A 19,229-nucleotide genomic window follows, 5' to 3' on the forward strand; every position below is an offset into this window, starting at 1 on the left:
AGGCTCCTGCCAACACCCCTGAGCTCTCAGCCGTCAGCCTGGCTTGTGGCTGAGCGGAGCTCCCCCTGTGGAAGCGCACTGACCACTAGGGGGCAGTTCCTGCATTGCGTATCTGCCCCCTGGTGGTCAGTGTGCGTCATAGCGAGCGGTCAATTTGCATATTACCCTTTTATTATATAGGACTATATTACATTATATAAATATACCATAATTTTTTTTATTGCTTAAAGTAATACAAAGGGTATTACATATGTGTCCATTTCCCCCCGCCCCCCCGCCCTAGACAGTCCCCTAGCCTCCCCTATCCCCCATAAATATACCATAATTTGTCCATACTCCTGTTGATGGGTATTTGGGTTGCTTCTAGTCTTGAGCTATAATGGACAAAGATGCTATGAGCGTTCTCATATAGTCTTTGTAAACAGATGTTTTTATTTCTCCAGATTACATACCTAGGAATAGAATTAATGAAATATAGGATGGATATATGTTAACTTTAGTAGATGGTACAAACAGGTTTCCATGACCTGTTTGGATTAACCAATCCACGCACCTAGCAGCAGTGTATGAGTCGCAGTTGCTCCATAGTTTTGTTAACATTTGATGCTGTCAGTCATTTTATTTTCATTTTAGTGTGTACTCCTTCATTATGGTTTTAATTTGCAATTCCTGATGACTAAATAAAGTAACCCCTTTTCATGTTCATCATTTGCTTATCTTATGTGAAGTGCCTGTTTGAGACTTTTGCCCACTTTCACTTTGGATTTTGTTTCTTTTTCTTATTGACTTGTACGATATATACAGAGTGGGGCAAAAGTAGGATTACAGTTGTGAGTACACAAAACACAGTTTATTCTTGTATTATTATTTATTAATTATTGTATTATTTTCCATATGAATAACTGTAAACCCACTTTTGCCCCACCTTTGACAGATGTATGTATTACAAATGTTTTCTCCCAATCTGTGGCTTGCCTTTTCATTTTCTTAAAGATGCATTTATGACAATAACTTTTTTATTTTATCAATTTTTAGAATTTTATTATTTGTTGGGTAGGAGTCAAGGTTCCTTGTTTTCCATTTGGCTGTCCAATTGCCCTAGCAACATTCTTTTCCCCTGTTGAATTATTTTAGCCTTGTTGACAACCAAATAATTATTTAACTGTGTTTCCGGACTCTCTATTCTGTTCTATTGATCTGTTTTTCTATCTTTGCACCAAAACCATGCTGTCTTAATAAATGTAGCTTTATAGTAAGTCTCAAAATCTAGTAATGTAATCTTCCAATTTTGTTATCTTTCAAAATTGTCATAGATATCTAGGTCCTTTGCATTCCCGTAATTTTTTTAAATTTGCTTATCAATTTCTGCCAAAAAAAAATCCCACCATGATTTTGATAAAGATTACATGGACTCTATAGATCAATTTCTAGAGAACTGACATGTTAATAATATCAAGTCTTCCTATCTATGGCAGAACTTTCCATTTATTTATATCTTCTTTAATTTTTCTCAGCAGGGTGCACATCTTTCATTAAATTTACTCCTAGGTATTTGTCTTAGTCTGCTCAGGCTGCCATTATAAAGTATCCTAAACTGAATGGCTTAAACAACAAAAATTTATTTTCTCAATATTCTGGAAGCTGGGAAGTTCAAGATCAAGATTCCAGCCAATTCAGCTTTTGGTGAGGACTCTTTCCTGGCTAGCAGACAGACACTTTCTCACTGTGTGCTTACATGGCCTTTCCTCAGTGTGTGTGTGTTGGGAAGGGGCAGTGGGGGGGGGGGGGGAATTCTGGTATTTCTTCTTATAAGGGCACTAATCGTATTGGATCAGGGCCCCACCCTAAATTATCTCATTTAAACCTTAATTACTTCCTTAGGGACCCCATTTCCAAATACATTCACATTGGGAGCTTCAACATATGAATTTGGGAGGATATAAACATTCGCCCCATAACATTATTTAATGCTTTTTTGTTTTACTGTGCATGAGATCTTTTACATTTCACTTTCCACTTGCTTCTGCTAGTATGTAGTTATTCATTTATTTGTATTAGCCTTGTATCTTAGTCCATTCCAGGTGCTATAAGATGCTTTAGCCTGGGTGGCTCATAGACAACACAAATTTATTCCTCTTAGTTCTGGAAGCTGAAGCGCAAGATCAAAGAGCTGGCAGATTCCATGCCTAGTGAGGGCTTACCCCCTGATTCGTAACAACTATATTCTCACTGTGTCTTCACAGGTACGGAGGGGCAAGGGAACTCCGTGGAGTCTCCTCTATAAGAACGCTAATTCCTTTCATGAGGGCTCCACCCACATGACCTAACCACCTCTCAAAGGCCCTACCTCCAAATAGCATTATGTTGGGGTTAAGATTTCGGCATATGAATTTGGAGGGGGGGGGGGAACACTTGTATCCAGGGACCTTAATAAGTTCATTTATTAGTTCTAGTACTATATTTGCCTATTCTTTTGGATTTTCTATGTACACAGTAATGTCATCTGTGAATAAAGAGTTCTTTATATTCTCTTTGTTTCTGATTTGTTTGCCTTTTATATCTTCTCCTTGTGTTATTGCCTACAGTGTAATATTGGATAGAAGTGATAAGTGATCCTTTGCTTGTTCCCATGCTCAAGGGGAATGTGTACAATATTTCAGCAATTAAGTATGACATTAGCTGTTTTGTTATCTTTATTAGATTGAGGACATTCCCTTCTACACCTAGTTTGCTGAGAGAATTTTTTTCTGTCATGAATGGGTGCTGAATTTTATCAAATGATTTTTCTATATCTATTGACATGATCATATCATTGTTATACTTTATTCTGTTATTTTGATGAATCACATTAATTAATGTTCAAATGTTAAACCAACAAAGCATTCCTGGGATAATTCCCATTTGGTCATGATGGATTATACTTTTTATATCTCACTGAATTCTATTTTCGAATATTTCTTTTTGAATTTTTATATCTATATTTACAAGGGATATAGTTGGAATTCTTTATCTCTTGAAAAATGCTCAAGAAACTGATAAGGGGGATTACCTCCAGGGTGGGTGGAGGCCTTAGTTCTTACTCTATACTCTATAATGCTTATGGTTTTGAATTTTGTGCCTTTTAAATCATTCAAAAAGGAATGAAATGTAAATGCTAAATAAAAAACAGATGACACTGTTATGGGCTGAATGTTTGTGGCTCCCCCACCCCCACCCCAAATTCATATGTTGAAACCCTAAACCTCAAAGTGTTAGTATTTAGAGGCGGGGCCTTTGGGAGGAATTAGGTGTAGATGAGGTCATGAGGGTGGCCCCTGTGATGGGATTGATGTCCTTGTAACAGGAAGAAGAGAGATCAGAGCTCCCTCTCTCCTCCAGGAGCAGACACAGAGGCAGCTGTCTGTAAGCCAGAAAGAGGGCCTTCGCCAGGAACCGAACCTGCCAGCACCTTGATCTGGACTTCCCTGACTCAAGAACTGTGAGAAATAAACGTCTGATGCTTAGGCCACCCAGTGTATAGCATTTTGTTACAGCAGCCCAAGGAAACTAATACGTATTTACATTAAGTGATTAACACCATTTCTAGGAGATGCAAATGCTAGTAAATGTTACCTATTGTGATGGTTAGGGGTTTTTTCTACTACTTTAAATTTATTGATTTGTTCCACCCACCCATGAATTCATTGGTCAACTCGTGCATGTGCCCGGACTGGGGATCAAACCCAAAACCCTGGTACATCAGGACAACACTCCGACCAACTGAGCCACCCTGCCAGGGCTGTGATGGTTAGTTTTATGTGTCAACTTGACTGAGTTAAGGGATGACAAGACAACTGGTAAAACATCACTTGGGTTGTGTCTGCGAGGGTCTTTCCAGAAGAGATCAGTGTTTGAATTGGTGGACTGAGTAAAGAAGATCACTGCTGGTGAAATTGTAAATTGGTGCAGCCACTATGGAAAATAACATGGTGGGTTCCTTAAAAGGTTAAAAATATAATTATTATATGATCCAGCAATCCCACTCTAGGTATACATCCAAAGGAAACCAAATCGGTGTTCCTTGCAATATTATTCACAGTAGTCAAGACATGGAAAAAACCTAAATGTCCATCAACAGACAAATGGATAAAGAAAATATGACCCTAATAAATTTAAATTTTAAAGTTTCATTTAAAATGGGGGGAAATGTGATTTATCTACACATATACACAAAGGAATATTATTCAGCCATAAAAAGAAGGAAATCCTGCCATTTGTGACAACGTGGATAAATCTGGAGGACTGTATACGAAGTGAAATAAACCAGACACAGAAAGAGAAATACGTCATGATCTCATATATGGAACACACACAAAAAGCAGAGCTTATGGTTACCAGAAGCTAGGAGTTGAGAGAATGGGGGGTCGAGGGGAGGGGATATTGATCAAACTTTCAGTTATAAGAGGAGTACGTTCTGAAAACTTAATGCACAGCATGGCCACTGTGATTAATAATGTATCATATACTTGAAATTTGCTAAGAGAGCAGATGCCAAGTGGTCTCACCACACACACAAAAAATGGTAACTATGGGAGGTGATAGATATGTTAACTAGCTTGATTTGCTAATCATTTCACAATGTGTGTATATAAAAACATCACATTGTATACCTTAAATATGCACAATTTTTATTTGTCAAATATAAATAAATAAACAAAAGTATACACACACACACAGAGTCTTGAGGGCCTATGTGAGGCAGGAGATCAGGGCTGATTCAAGGGGCAGAGTGGTCTCCTATCCCACCCCCCCAGCCCTCACCCAGGGAGCATCCCTCTCAGATCAGACCAGCCCCCCAGACCACCTCCACAGTAAGACCAACAGCCATAATCCCAGGGTCTACAGACTGCATTTAGCCTGTGATGGCCTCGAGGCCCTCCACAGCTGAGGACACTAAGAACCCAGCTTGTCCGCAAAGAGGCCGCACCCTGCACAGGGCTTCATCTCACCAGCTATGTGGTGGTGTCAGCCTCGCTCCTTGGCAGCAACATGGAGGGCCAAGGACCAGGTCCTGGGTGGGGGCCACATAGAACCAAAAGCACCGCCCCACCACCACCACCACCAAGAATTTAATGAGCTCCGGATATTGGAGAGAGAAGCAAGATTGCCCCGAGGCTTGAATTCTCCCCCAAAGGGAGATTCCCTACCATCCCGTTCCTCCTGATTTCGTGGTGCTATGTGTCCATGCCGGGTGGTGGCCAGGCCTTCACCAGACCTCCCAGTGCCCCTTGTGCCCCTTGCTCAGATTCTCCAGCTATCCTCAAAGACCTGTGCATCTCCCTCTCGATCTCTCTCAATATCTCTCGCTCCCTCTCCCTCTCTTTCTCCCAATGAAGGCCCAGTCCCCTCCACCCTCGCCTCTAAGGCCCTCTCCTCCAGGAAGCCCTCCTGATGGCTCCAACCAGCTTCGTTTCCATCTGGCTCCCTGTGCCCTGCTTCCCTAGCATTTACTTCAGGCTGCAAACTGTATTCCCACATGTGACTATTAATTGATGCCCATATCTCTGCCACACAGTAGTTGGGCAACGCTATGTATCCACTGACTGACCGAGGGTCTGACTCCTGTGACAGAGCAGTTCTCCTGGAGCCGTCTGGCCAACAGGCATCCAAGGCCACGCAATGTGGAAACAGGCTGAAGGAGGGGCAGCCCCTCACGGGTCCACAAAAAGTGGTAGATATGCCCCCTTTACAAATGACAAAATCAGCTCAGAAAAGCAAGGGGAATGTAAGGCAGTTACAGAACACTGTGAGAGTATCCCTGTCACACTCACAGACGAGGACACTGAGCCCTTCCCTAAGCTGTGCCGCTGGTGAGCAGCCAAGCCCCAACTCAGACTACACCATCAGGAAGTAGAGGAGCCAACCACGACCCACTCCTCACCGTCGACTGCGCATGCCCAGACCCCCGTCTCTCCATCCGCTGCTCCCTGGACAAGTCTGAGAGACCCGATGAGGCTTCTCTGGTTTCTTCGGCCCAGCTGAGATGGGGACACAGACAGGGAGACACCAGGCTGTGTAATCACACATACTGTGAAATGATTACCACGATCAAGCTAATTAACACCGGCCAGCTCGGGGCTCGAGAGGAGCGACGCGGGCAGGCGGACAAATACAGGCTTTCCCGCTGCTTTGTTTCTAGTTGATTCCAGTGCGTCTCTGCCCGTCTGTGAGTGAGTCCCCTTCTCTGAGCCCCTGTAAAGTCTGAGCTGGGGTGCACAACCTGAGAGTCTCCCATACAATTTGGAATCTCCATCTGGTGTCTCCCACCTCCCCAGCCCTGTTTTTCTTCCCCCAAGACAGGCCAGTTCTAGGGACTTCTGACTTCTCTGGATTTGCTTCCTCTGCTTGGCGGGTCCTGGGGCTTCCTCACTGTCATTTGGCAAATTCAAGGGCATAGATCCTCCTGAGGGTTGTTAATCACTCAACAAATAGCCACAGAAATCTTGACCCTACCACACTCTGGCCACTCCCATCACTGAGTGCAGGGAGTCCTTCCTCCACGATGATCCCACCAGCCCACTGCTCTCCTCCCACCTGCCCTGTCCAGCCTCCATCACCTCCTTCCTAGACAGTGGCAATGGCCCCTAACTGGTGCCCAGCATCCACTCCCACCTCCAGTATTCCGGACGCCACCGAGATGCTGCAGTGGTGTTTCCAAAGCACACATTTCCTCCATTGCCCTGCCTAGTTTATCTTCAATCTTAGGACAAAACCGAATGCTATAGTATGACCACATGGGCCTCAGATCTGGCCGCTGTCCACCTTGGCTGCTTCCCCATTCACCCCTCTCCAACCCCACTTAGAACCCCAACAGAGCTCCTTCCCATATCAGGGCTTGTCATCTGCTGTTCACTCTGCCCGAGACACCCATTAGCTCCAACGCAGCCCCTAGGGCTCACCAGAAGTGCCACCTTCTCAGAGAGGCCCTCCTGGACCAGCCCTCTCTCGGCTCCACCCACCCCTGCAGGCTGGATCCCCTCAATTTACACTGTCATAGAAACCTGACTTCTCTTCCAAACACTCATCACCCTTTTAATTATATACTCATCAGGCAATCATTTGTCTGATGTCTATCTCCTCCACTAAGCTGCTGGCTGCACCCCAGCCCTAGCTCAGGGTGGGGCACATCATATGCACTCAATAAAGATTGGTGGAATGAGTGAAAAAAAATCAATAAATAGTGTGTGCCAGATGGAGTCCCAGGCTGGGAACCGCAATGCTAACCAAGACATGGTGGCTCCCTGGGGGAACTCAGGGTGTCTAGCTGGGAACCATCCATGGACATTAAGGCTGCAGGAATGGGGGGCAGGGCATGGTCACTTCTACCAGGAGGGGCCAGGAAAAGCTTCCCACCTCAGGGATACACTCAGGGGACCTCGGGGCGAGGAGGCAGACAGCACCAGGAGAACCAGGACACTGTTTGGGGTGAAATTTGGTGCATTTGGGGCAGAGTGCTTGGACAGCCAGGGCACAGACAAAGCAGCTCACGGAGGCTAGCCTGTGAAGACCTCGAACGCAGGCCAAGCTATGGACTAGGTCTGTGAACACCGTGCTGGCCAATGCTCTCCAAGCTTTCAGAGCATGCTCCAGGTCAGTCAACTATTGTTGAGCCCACAGTACCTGTATATATGTGTCTGTGCATGTATTGTTTACTGTCTGTGCATATACTGAAAATCAGCACAGCTTAATTCTGCTCTTGTTTCATGTAGGTTAATAAAGAAGACTGTCCACCCTGCAGCAGAGCGCCTTGTGGACCCCCTGTGATACCGCACCTCCTGCCACGGTGAGGCCAACCGGGGACCGTGGTCAGAGGAGTGCCGTGAGCAGGTCTGCTTTCAAGAAACACACCCCCCGACCCCTGTGGCTACCCTGCAGCCAGATGGGAAGGGAGACACGGAAGCAGGGAGGTGAGGCAGGCAGCTGCTGGTTGAGAAAGGGGGGCAGGGCAGGGATGAATGGCTCACTCTGCAGGGGAAACTGAGTCCAAGGAGGAGCTCAGGGTCAGGCTCCAGGTTATAAAGAGGCAGAGGTCTGATGAAACCAGGCTCAAAGCAGGCTCATACCTGCTCAACAGTGCTCAGAGGCTTCCCTCCCCCCCCCCAACCCTGAGCGGTTGGAGGAGTGCCTTGCCCTCTGCAGGCCCCCGAGACCCTCTGGGGAGCTAGGGGGGCTGAGGCCATGTGGTCTTACAAGGGGCCCAGCGCAAGTCCTACAGCTGCTCAGTGACTGCTCCTGAAAGGGTGCAGGTGTCCCTGTGTGTCCCCGAAGGCGCCCCTGGGCTCACCGAGACATGAGAGGACATTTGAAGCAAAGGACCCCAGGAGGGGTGAGATGCCCATCACGGGCACCTGCAAGCGGAGGCCATGGCTCTTTGGCCTCCAAATGCAACGTCCCAAAGCAGCCGGAGGCGCCTCGGTGGGCAGGGGGCGCCAGGGCAGGGAACGACTCTGCCAGTCCAGAGACCTCGCCTGGCGGAGCAGGTGCCCCCTCCCGGCCGGGCACTGCAACTCGCAGGCCTGTGCTCCTGCCCTGGCCCCACTTCCTCACCAGGGACCACCGCGAGGAGGACCAGACTGGGAGGTACCGAGACAGGCTGGAGACTCAACAGGAAATGGGAGTGGGGGTTTCTGAGAGGGAGGCAGCAGATTATTAATCTCTTGATTAATAGCAGAGGGCCAGCGGGAGGGGAAGGGGCTGTCCCACCGCAGTTCTGAGCAGGAGGCGGGGGTCTCCAGCCTCCGGCCGCCTCGGGATCCATGCGAGTCATTCCGAAAAGCCCCGTGGGGAGTGTGTTCTGCTCGGGTCCCCCTCCCACTAGGACCAGGACCAGGGACCACTTGAGGGGCCAGGCCCGCGAGGGGCCACAGCCAGGCAAGCTTTCACTGCTGGGTGGGTAGCCTGGGAGCTTCTGGACCCGCACACAGGCCGGCTCGGGGAGGAGGCGCAGGGAAGAAGGCCGTGTTTTTTTGAAAAGTACAAAGTCCAGGACTTCATGTGGCCTTGCAGGCGGCAGGCAACCCAGCCGGAGGAGGGAGGCCGGCTGGCCGGGGGCGTCTGGCGGAGGGGATTGAAGGAGGCAGAGGAAGCCCCGGAGAGTTCCGGCAAAACCCTCCGCTCAGCACATCTGGAAAAGGTTGGCTCTATCGCCATCAAAGAGCCTGGAGACAGACGAGGGCAGGGAAGCGGTGAGGAAACTTAACCCCGGGGGCCCTGGGGCTGGTCCTTCTGAATCCCTCAGGCCCTGCGACCTGGCCCACCCCCTCCCACAGCAGAGCCGGGCTCAGGAGGGCAGGAGGGCAGGAGGGCAGGAGGGCAGGAGGGCAGGAGGACAGGAGGGCACGTCAGCATCCCTGACATCCCCCCGCAGCGAGCGAGGCATAGAGCAAGGCAGGGTTTACCCCCATTTCCCAGAAAGGGAAACTAAGGCACACAGAGGGGAGCACGCTTGTTCCCGCTGCCCTCCTTCGGCCCCCAGTTGGGCCTGAGGGCCCCTCACAGGGAACTCCGCAGGCCCAGGCTCTCCCCTCCCGGTGACATTCCTCATCACCCAGATCTCTGCTCTGATGCTTCCCCCGGGGAGACCGGGACTTGGTCTCACAGGGCCACCCCCTCCCCATGTCTGTGAGCCCTTGATTGACATGCCCCCTCCACACGCTCTGGGAGGGAGGGTCGTGTTCTTTTGCTCACTAGTGCTTTTGGCACGTGGGTGCTCACTAAGGACCGAAAAAACAACTGAACAGACCAAGCATATGAGCTGAGAAACCTGAGGCCAGGCCAGTCCCCGCAGAGCCCCTCACCCTCTCCCCACACCACCTGCTGACTGACACGGCCTCTCTCTCTCTAACTCTCTCTCTCCAAAAATCCAGTATTAAAAAAAAAAAATCACAGACTGGGAAAATCCACACGGGATACAGCTGCATTACAATTTTTTCATTTATCAAACAGATGGATGCATTCCTTTAGTGAGCATTGTTAAGCACCTGAATGTGCCAGACCCTTCACTGGGCCCTGGGAGTAACGGGATGAGAGCATATGGTCCTGCGATCCAGGCACTCAGGGGGTTGGTGAAAAAGTCAGCCTCAGCCCTAACCGGTTTGGCTCAGTGGATAGAGCCTTGGCCTGCGGACTGAAAGGTCCCAGGTTCGATTCCGGTCAAGGGCATGTGCCTTGGTTGCGGGCACATCCCAGTGGGAGGTGTGCAGAAGGCAGCTGATGGATGTTTCTCTCTCATCGATGTTTCTAACTCTCTATCCCTCTCCCTTCCTCTCTATGAAAAATCAATAAAACATATTAAAAAGAAAAAAAGAGAAAAAGTCAGCCTCAAACCATCTCGCCCTGGCCTGTGTGGTTCAGTGATTAGAGCATTGGCCCTCTTGCTGAAAGGTCTCGGGTTCGATTCCCAGTCAAGGGCACGTACCTGGATTGCAGTTCGAACCCCAGCCCCGGTGGTTGGGACACATGCAGGAGGCAACCAATTGATGTTTCTCTCTCCCTCCCTCTCCCTCCCTCCCTCCCTCCCAACCCCCTCCCCACCTCCCTTCCACTCTTTCTGAAAATCAATGGAAAAAATATCCTCGGGTGAGGATTAACAAAAAGTAACAAAATCAGACCATCTCAGTGTCACGTGGATGGACCCATGGGGGTGATGGATGCCCCCAACTCAGCCTTCCCTCCATGCTGCTCTGACCAGGCCCCCTTCCCCTCCCACCCCAGCCCATCCCCCCGCAACCCCCTAGCCCAGGCTGCTTCTCCGAACTTCACTTCTATGCCAGCCCCCACCCAGCTGCGCCAACTCTTCTCCCAGATCATTCCTGGCAGTTTGCAAACATGCTCCTGTATCTCCCATCTTAAAAACAACCAAACAGCCCTGGCTGGTTTGGCTCAGTGGATAGAGCAGCCATGGGCAAACTACGGCCCGCGGACCGGATCCGGCCCGTTTGAAATGAATAAAACTAAAAAAAAAAAAAAAAGACTGTACCCTTTTATGTAATGATGTTTACTTTGAATTTATATTAGTTCACACAAACACTCCATCCATGCTTTTGTTCCGGCCCTCCGGCCCAGTTTAAGAACCCATTGTGGCCCTCGAGTCAAAAAGTTTGCCCACCCCTGGGATAAAGCATCGGCCTGCGAACTGAAGGGTCCCAGGTTCGATTCCAGTCAAGGGCACATTCCTGGATTGTGGGCTCGATCCCCATTGGGGGACTTGCAGGAGGCAGCCAATCCATGATTCTCTCTCACCATGGATGTTTCTATCTCTCCCTCTTCCTTCCTCTTTGAAATCAATAAAAATTTTTTAAAAAATTAAAAAAAAACAAATGAAAACCTCCACTGACCTCATGCTGTCCGTAGCTTCTGAGCCCCATTTCATTTCATGCTTCCTCCACAGCAACTTCTTTAAAGAGTTTTCTAGTCTCCCAGGCTCTATTTCCTCACCTTTCATTTTTCTCCTCCACCCATGCCATCTCAGCCTCCATCCCCTCCACTCCCCAAAACTGCACTTGCCAGGGTGCCCAGTGACCTCACATTCCCAAATCCAATGGTCACTCGTTGGCCTTCATCCCACCAGACTCCCAGAAGTATTAGGAGACTCCCCCCCCCCCTTCCTCCCTCCCAAAACTCATCTCCCAGGAAACTCACCTCCTCCTGCTCTGGCTGCTCCTCTCACCCCCTTGGCTGGCCTCTCCTCCTTAGCCCACCTCCAGATTAGGGTACCAGGGCTGTTCCAGGATCGTACGGTTACATTTAACATCTCTGACATTGGGATTCATATTACAGTTGATGATGTGCTATAGTTTACTTAGCAGCATTCTCAGTAATTATAAGATAATGCACTTCCTCCTACCAATGGCATCTTAGAATCCACAAATACACTATGGCCCTGGCCCCAGAGCTTCCTGGTACTCCGGACTTTTTTACTCAACCTCCTACCTGCACCCCTCCCTCCATGCCATGAATGAACAATACCAAAACATTGAAAACACAAAATGCACAATACATGCATATTAATGTGTGTGTGTGTGTGTGTGTGTGTGTGTGTGTGTGTGTGTGTATTTTCTGCATAAGACTCTCAAGAGGATGAAAAGGCAAGCCACAGAGTGGGAGAAAATATTTGCTAACCAATAACTAACAATGAGCTAATATTAGAATATATAAAGAAATCTCAAAACTCAACAATAAAAATCACAAATAATCCAATTAAGTGCACAAAAGATGGCCCATTTAATGGGAAAAAGACATGAAGAGACATTTCATCAAGGAGATATACAGTTGGCAAATAAACACATGAAAAGATGTTCAACATTATTAGCCATTAGGGAAACACAAATTAAAACCACAATGAAATAGACTGCACAGAATGGCTAAAGTCAAATACAATGACAACACCAAAGGCTGGCAGGGATACAGAGAAACTGGATCACTCAGATTTTGCTGGTGGGAATGTAAAAGGGTACAGCCACTCTGGAAACAGTTTGGCCGTTTCTTAATAAACTAAACATGCAACTACCATATGACCCAACAATTGCACTCCTGGACATTTACCCAGAGAAATGAAAACATGTTTACACAAAACCCTGCATGTTTATAGCAGCTTTATTCACAAGAGCCCCAACCTGGAAACAACCCAGATGTCTTTCAACAGGTGAATGATTAAACTAACGGTGGCACATCCATACTGGGGAATACTACTCAGCAATAAAAAGGAATAACCTTTTTTTTTTAATGCAGGAACAGACCTTTTTTTTTTAACAGACATTTTGTAATCCTCACCGGAGAATACGTTGTTGTTGTTTATTGATTTTACGAGTAGAAAGAGAGGAAGGGAAAGAGAAAGAGAGAGAAACATCAATGTGAGAGAGAAACATTGATCTGTTGCGTCCCGCATGTGTCCAGACCAGAGATCAAAACCACACCCTAGGTATGTGCCCTGACCAGGAATCAAAGCCTAACCCTCCTGGCCAGGGCAGGAGTAACTACTGATACACCCAGCAGCCTGGGTGGGTCTTCAGAAAACTATGATGAGTGATTCCAAAGGTTATATACTGTCTGATTCCATTGTTGAAATGGCAACATTATAGAAGTGGAGAGCAGATTAGTGGTTGTCAGAGGTAAGGAGCGGGGAGGTCAGAGGAAGTAGGTGAGGCTATAAAGGGGCAACATGTGGGGTCCTGTGGGGAAGGAAATGCTCTAAATCTCCACTGCATCAGGGTCGATCCCGGTTACGGGGCCGTACTATAGTTTTGCAAGATGTTGCCATTGAGAGGAACAGGGTAAAAAGGATGCGGGATCTCCCTGTGTTATTTCTTACAGCTACATGTGAGTTTTCCATGATCTCAAAATGTTTAATTTAAACACAAACACCCCAATCAGGTCATTCCTCATCTCTACTTAACACCCTCAATGGCTTCCCAATATGCTTTCAATAAAAGTCAAACTTAAGCTCTGCCTATACCAGTGATGGCGAACCTATGACACGCGTGTCAGAAGGGACAGGCGAACTCATTTTTTTGGTTGATTTTTCTTTGTTAAATGGCATTTAAATATATAAAATAAATATCAAAAACACAAGTCTTTGTTTTACTATGGTTGCAAATATCAAAAAATTTCTAGCCCTCACTGGTTTGGCTCAGTGGGAGCGTCGGCCTGAAGACTGAAGGGTCCCAGGTTCAATTCCGGTCAAGGGCATGTACCTTGGTTGTGGGCATATCCCCAGTAGGGGGTGTGCAGGAGGCAGCTGATCGATGTTTCTCTCTCATTGATGTTTCTAACTCTCTATCCCTCTCCCTTCCTCTCTGTAAAAAATCAATAAAATATATTTTTTAAAAAATTTCTATATGTGACATGGCACCAGAGTTAAGTTAGGGTTTTTCAAAATGCTGACACGCCGAGCTCCAAAGGTTCGCCATCACTGGCCTATACTCTCCTCCTCTCCTGTTCTGCTCCTGGACACGGACCTTCTCTCTGCTCCAGGGCCTTTGCACTAACTGTCTTCACACGGAGGTTCTTTCTCATCACTCACTGCTCGGCATCAATGTCATCTCTTCAGAGTCTCTCTCCTGCCTCCTCTAAAGCAGCCCCCTTCATGCTCAGTCACACCACCTTGCTGTAATTTCCTGTCCTCGTTAGGAGGGGTATATCTTCTTGTTTTCATATTTGGGTGAATGTAAATTCCATGAGAGGATTTGGTCTAATTCTCTATCCTGTTCACCCCGCCCCCAGAGCATAGTATACTCTCAATAAATCTTTGTGGAAATGTTGAGTGAATGAATCAAGCAAGGAAAGCAGGGGGAGCAGGTGAGGGCACAGGGAGGGGTCTGGCGCACATGCCAGTCCCCGCATGCATTCCAAATAGGCTTCACTCTGCCCAGATCCTGTTACACTCACGTTTTCACAGCCACACCCTCCCTTCGCCCACCTGCACACTTTGTCATAAAAATGTCATCAGAATGTAATGAGATGACTTCATAGCCCTCTGCAAAGAGAGGCCCCACCAAGGATTTTGGCCACTCTGACCCCCAAATCTAACTGTGCAGAAATGCAGAAACTCCTTCTTCCTGCCCTCGCCCAGACTTCGCACTGAGTGGGGGCGGGCAGCAGGAGGACACTGAGGCCGGTGCCCCAAGCGCTCAGCCGGCAAACTAGCTCTGGCATTCTCTCACCAGCCACTGCTTCTCACTTGATATTTGAATCTCTTCTCAGAGAGTCAGAGCCAACTACAGGGCTTATCACAAGCCAGACACTGGCCTGGAAACGCCATAGCACAGGCATTGAACCCCCCAGTAGCTTCAGGAGACGGGTCCAATAATCATTTTTACCATCAAAACAAATGAGACCCCAACCCCCACTCCTCCTCTTCCTACCCTTAGATCAACACACACACTGTGTGTGGAGTCAGCCCTCATGTCCCAGCTCCATCCACTCACCCCACTCTTGCAAACAGCCACCCCTCACCTGCCCCTTGGGGCTCGGGGTGTGCCCACCACAGGCACAGTCCCCAGATTCAGGGGAGAGGCCAGTGCAGGCCCGGAAGCCACTCAGGGCTGTTCAGTCAGGTACCCAGGTACCCAGGTCTCACAGAGGCCACAGGGTCGAAATGGACACATCCCCCTGGCCTCATGGACTTCTTGCCCCGTGAGGATGGGCATGGCTGGAGGAGGGCCAAAATGGTCTCCCTAAAGGGCAGGGCCCAGAACAGGGGCTCCCCTTTGCTGGGTGGAAGGGCCGTATGCCCTAAGAACTCGGCTCTGTGGCCCGGCGTGGGGGAGAGGCAGGCAGGCTCCTGGTCACGCCCAAGTACATTCCATCTTTCACGGCTCCACAGGTGGCCAAGTGTAGTGATCCTGCTCCCCTCAGAAAATCCAGAGCTAAGATCCCTAAGCTAGCAGGATCTTTCCAGGCACACGTATGAAGGGTGGTAGGGCCCTCACACCTTCCTTGGTGCCCTCTACACACTGCTTTGAGCCCTCACTGCCCAAGGTGTTCTCATCCTGGGGAGAAGAGAGACAGCCAGCAGGAGGGGTAGAGAGATCATTCTATTGAACTGGAGGCTCCGGGTCTAGGCACTGCAGAAGCCAAAGGAAGACCAGCCAAGCCCCAACTCCTCATCTGAGTGCAGCGGGCCTGTGTAACAGGCACAGTGGACCCTCCCAGTTCACATATCCCCACCATCCATCATCACCCAGCCCCATGCAGGGGTCTGAGCCCCGGGGCCTCTCTCTCCGTGGCCACCTCTGTCCTGGATCCCCAGCTGTTCCCTCCCTTTACTGTGAGGCCCCCCTGCCTCGGCTCAGATGTCACCTCCTCACAACAGCCTTCCCTGAGCGGCCGTCAGGACGAAGGGACCCTCCCACAGCAGACTGGCTCACCCTAGACCCCAGCCAACATCGTTTTCGTTTTGTTGTTGTTCATCCTCACCCGAGGATATTTGTTCCATTAATTATTTTAGAGAGAGTGGAAGGGAGGGGGAGAGACAGAGAGAGAGAAACATGGATGTGAGATTGGTTGCCTCGTGCATGTGCCCCGACTGGGGGGCTGGATTGAGCCTGCAACCGAGGTACGTGCCCTTGACCTGAATCAAACTGAGGCCCTTCAGTCCGAGGGCCGGAGCTCTGTCCACTGAGCCAAACCAGATAGGGCCCAGCCACCACTCAGTTGTCATCCTTTACTTGTCCCTAAAGAATGTGCTATCGCCTCAAGGACAGACAGACAGACAGACAGTGCTGCACCCTCATTAAGCCAGGACCTGTCAGGCAGCCAAGCTTCCAAGGAAACATGAATGAATGAACGAACGAACGAACGAATGAACGAATGAATGGTGAGAGACTGAACAAACAAACAAGAAATTCCAGACACGCTGGGAGGGGCCCTCTGGGGTGGGGGTTTTCCCAGGCAAAGCTAAACTCATTTTAGGAGGAAGAGGTGTGACACAGCTATCACCCATTCTGAATGGCGGGCATGTGGCACAGCCCTGTGTCCCAGGAGGACGTCCTGACATCCCCACAGCTCCACGGAGGGGACCCCCGAGTCCAGGTGATCGGGTCAGCCCATTAACAACCATTTATTAAGCTCGACTCTGTGCCAGGCCACTTCCTTGGTGCAGTTATGGTGAGCGAGTGGACTGGGGGAGAGGGATGGGTTAGAGTCCGGCCCAGACTCAGACACCCAAACTGGGGAGAAGGCAGGAGGGCAGCAAACAGCCAGGGATGAGGGCAGCACTCCTGCCTTGGCCACAGACCCAGGCAGGCCCCGGGATCCAGGTAACACAGGCACATGGGTCAGAGGGCAGCCCTTCCCCACGCAGCATCCAATCACACGTCACCCAGAGCCGCTCCACTCTCACTTCCTACCCCCACCCACTGCCTAGCCCTTACCCACCCACTCAGCCAGGTTAAACCAGGACAAGCCAGAGGGCACCTCCTTCCAAGGGCTGCCTCCACAGGCTCACACCCAAAAGCTGCCCCCACCCTGCGGTCAGGGCCACTCTCACGCCCACTCTGACTTGGCTTCCACAGCCATTTTTCTTCCTCCCTGAAACCCTTCCAGCCCTTCTCCATCCAGGCTCTGCCACTCCTTTCTGACAGCTAGGCTGCGGCCCCACGTCCTCCCTTCTGGTCACCTTGTCACGGCCACATGAGGGAATTGGGATGGAGCTTAAGCTCTATTTCCAAACATGGCCAGAAGGAGAAAGAAAGAAGTGCCCTTTACATCATTTTTTTTAAAAAGAGACACTTCTTTGGGTGCAGATAACATAACACAGTGATGTTCATTCTAAACAATGTTTTTAATTTTTAGTCCAGTGGTCATCAATCCGGTAGTCATATTAGCTGCTTTCTTGTTATTTTTGCTAACAGTTGTGTGTGTTTGTGTAGGGGGGAAGGGGGGGCCCCAAGGGGCGGGGCACAAGATTGCTTAGGCCCAGAGTTTGCGCTGTTTTAACATCCCAAAGCTTGAGACATAGATGTGCAAGGCAGTTCCTCTGGCATGGCAGCTCCGGTTCCCTTTTAAAGCGGCTCCACTTATTGGGGTTTTTTTTACAACTCCAAAGCCCACCTCACTACACCCCCCAACCCCTATAGCAGGCTAGCAAAACAGTAAGGACAGCAAGGAGACGTGACACGCATAGAGCAGATACGAACAAAACACCACAGCAAGAGAGGGCAGGGAACTGTTCCCAGGCCAAGAGGAAAACTCCTTCCTCGATAGTCAGAAATGAAAAGGGAAACAGGAGAGCACACAGGGAGCGAGGAGGAGCTAGAGTTTCTTTATTATGTGATGATGAGAACTGCCTTTTTCTTGCCCAGTGAGATGTTGACTAATACCCATTCAAACACAACCATATCTTCACCTCAGATGATGCATTTGGTGGACGCCTGTGCACAAGCTAAACTAAAACATACCACAGGGATCCTGACAAATTTGCACCAGCCCTCATGAAAGCGAGTCATCTTTCCTCTCTTTCTTATCTTGTCATGACAAGAAGTCTAGATCATTAGGTGACAAAGGTGTTAGCTGACGCTGCTGTAGCCATCATGTTGCAGTACAGAAATGTATTGAACCAACTGGTGGTACACCTCAAACTTAAATAATGTTGTATGTCAATTATATTTCTATTTTAAACAAGAAAAGAAACCTAGGGTATACCCATGACCTAGAGGTTGCAGTGTTGGTCAAAGTAGAGCAAGAGCCAGCTGGTGTTGCTCAGTGGTTAAGCATCGACCTATGAACCAGGAGGTCACAGTTTGAATCCCAGTCACGGCACATGCCGGGGTTGCAGGCTTGATCCCCAGTAGGGGGTGTGCAGGAGGCAGCCAATCGATGATTCTCTCTCATCATTGCTGTTTCTATCTCTCTCTCCCTCTCCCTTCCTCTCTGAAATCAATAGAATGTATTTTTTTTAAAAAGACACAATAGTTAAAAAAAAATAAATCTCTCCCTGTGAATGCTGAGAGCCACTGAAAGCTACAGTCCAGAATGGGGCTCATGAGAGAGACGGGCTGGAGGCAGGCTGGACTTTCAAGGGCATCACAGACCCATATTCTAGTCTGGAGCCCCACAGCAGCTGGTTCTGTCTTCAGCCTCTCTTGGCCCTCTCCCGCCCCTTCCATCCCCACCCCCCCATTGACCATTGGGAGTTTCTGCTAATCAAACACCCACTGGATTGTGAGGTTATGCCAGGGTGGGGAGCAATCCCTTTCATCTTTGCACACACATACCTCCCCCCCAGCCCCCATGCACAGAAGTTGCTGCATAAATGCATGCTTGACTCCTGTTACTGAGTGTCAACCCGCCTCCCTCACAGCTGTGCTGGGGTTGGATTCATCCAAGGGAACAGAAAAGAAGGGCAGTGCCAGCCAGCCAGCCCTGCGGCCTTTACCTCACAAGGTTGGCACAGGGCCCGGGCCACCGGCAGCTCTGGTACACGCGCTGGACCACTGTCTCCGAGCCGTTCTGCACCTGGCAGGACACCGTCCGTGTTACCGTGTGATGGCACCAGTGCCTGTGGGGAGAACAACAGTCACGTCAGCACTGACTGTTCCTGAGGTGCCAGCTTCTGGTCGAAAGTCCCCTCCACAAGCCTGGGGGCTCGTCCTCTTGGGTACAGGCACACTGAGATGGAGACCCTCTGTTCAGGTCTAAGAGGAAGGAAGAATACCACCCCTTTTGGCTACCAAACCCTGGCATCCTCAGAG

General features: G+C 49.2%; 1 protein-coding gene across 1 annotated transcript in view; it reads right to left on the minus strand.

The window, feature by feature from the left end:
- The window catches only part of COL26A1 (collagen type XXVI alpha 1 chain), a 166,724-nt gene that overhangs the window by 105,029 nt on the left and 42,466 nt on the right, over nucleotides 1-19,229 (minus strand). Inside the window, exon 2 of the mRNA XM_059691838.1 lies at nucleotides 18,914-19,036. Within this exon, the coding sequence (XP_059547821.1) occupies nucleotides 18,914-19,036 (123 nt within the window). The remainder of the gene's footprint in view (nucleotides 1-18,913; nucleotides 19,037-19,229) is intronic.

This window comes from Myotis daubentonii, chromosome 4, assembly GCF_963259705.1.
Source record: "Myotis daubentonii chromosome 4, mMyoDau2.1, whole genome shotgun sequence".
In the NCBI taxonomy this organism is placed as follows: Eukaryota; Metazoa; Chordata; class Mammalia; order Chiroptera; family Vespertilionidae; genus Myotis; species Myotis daubentonii.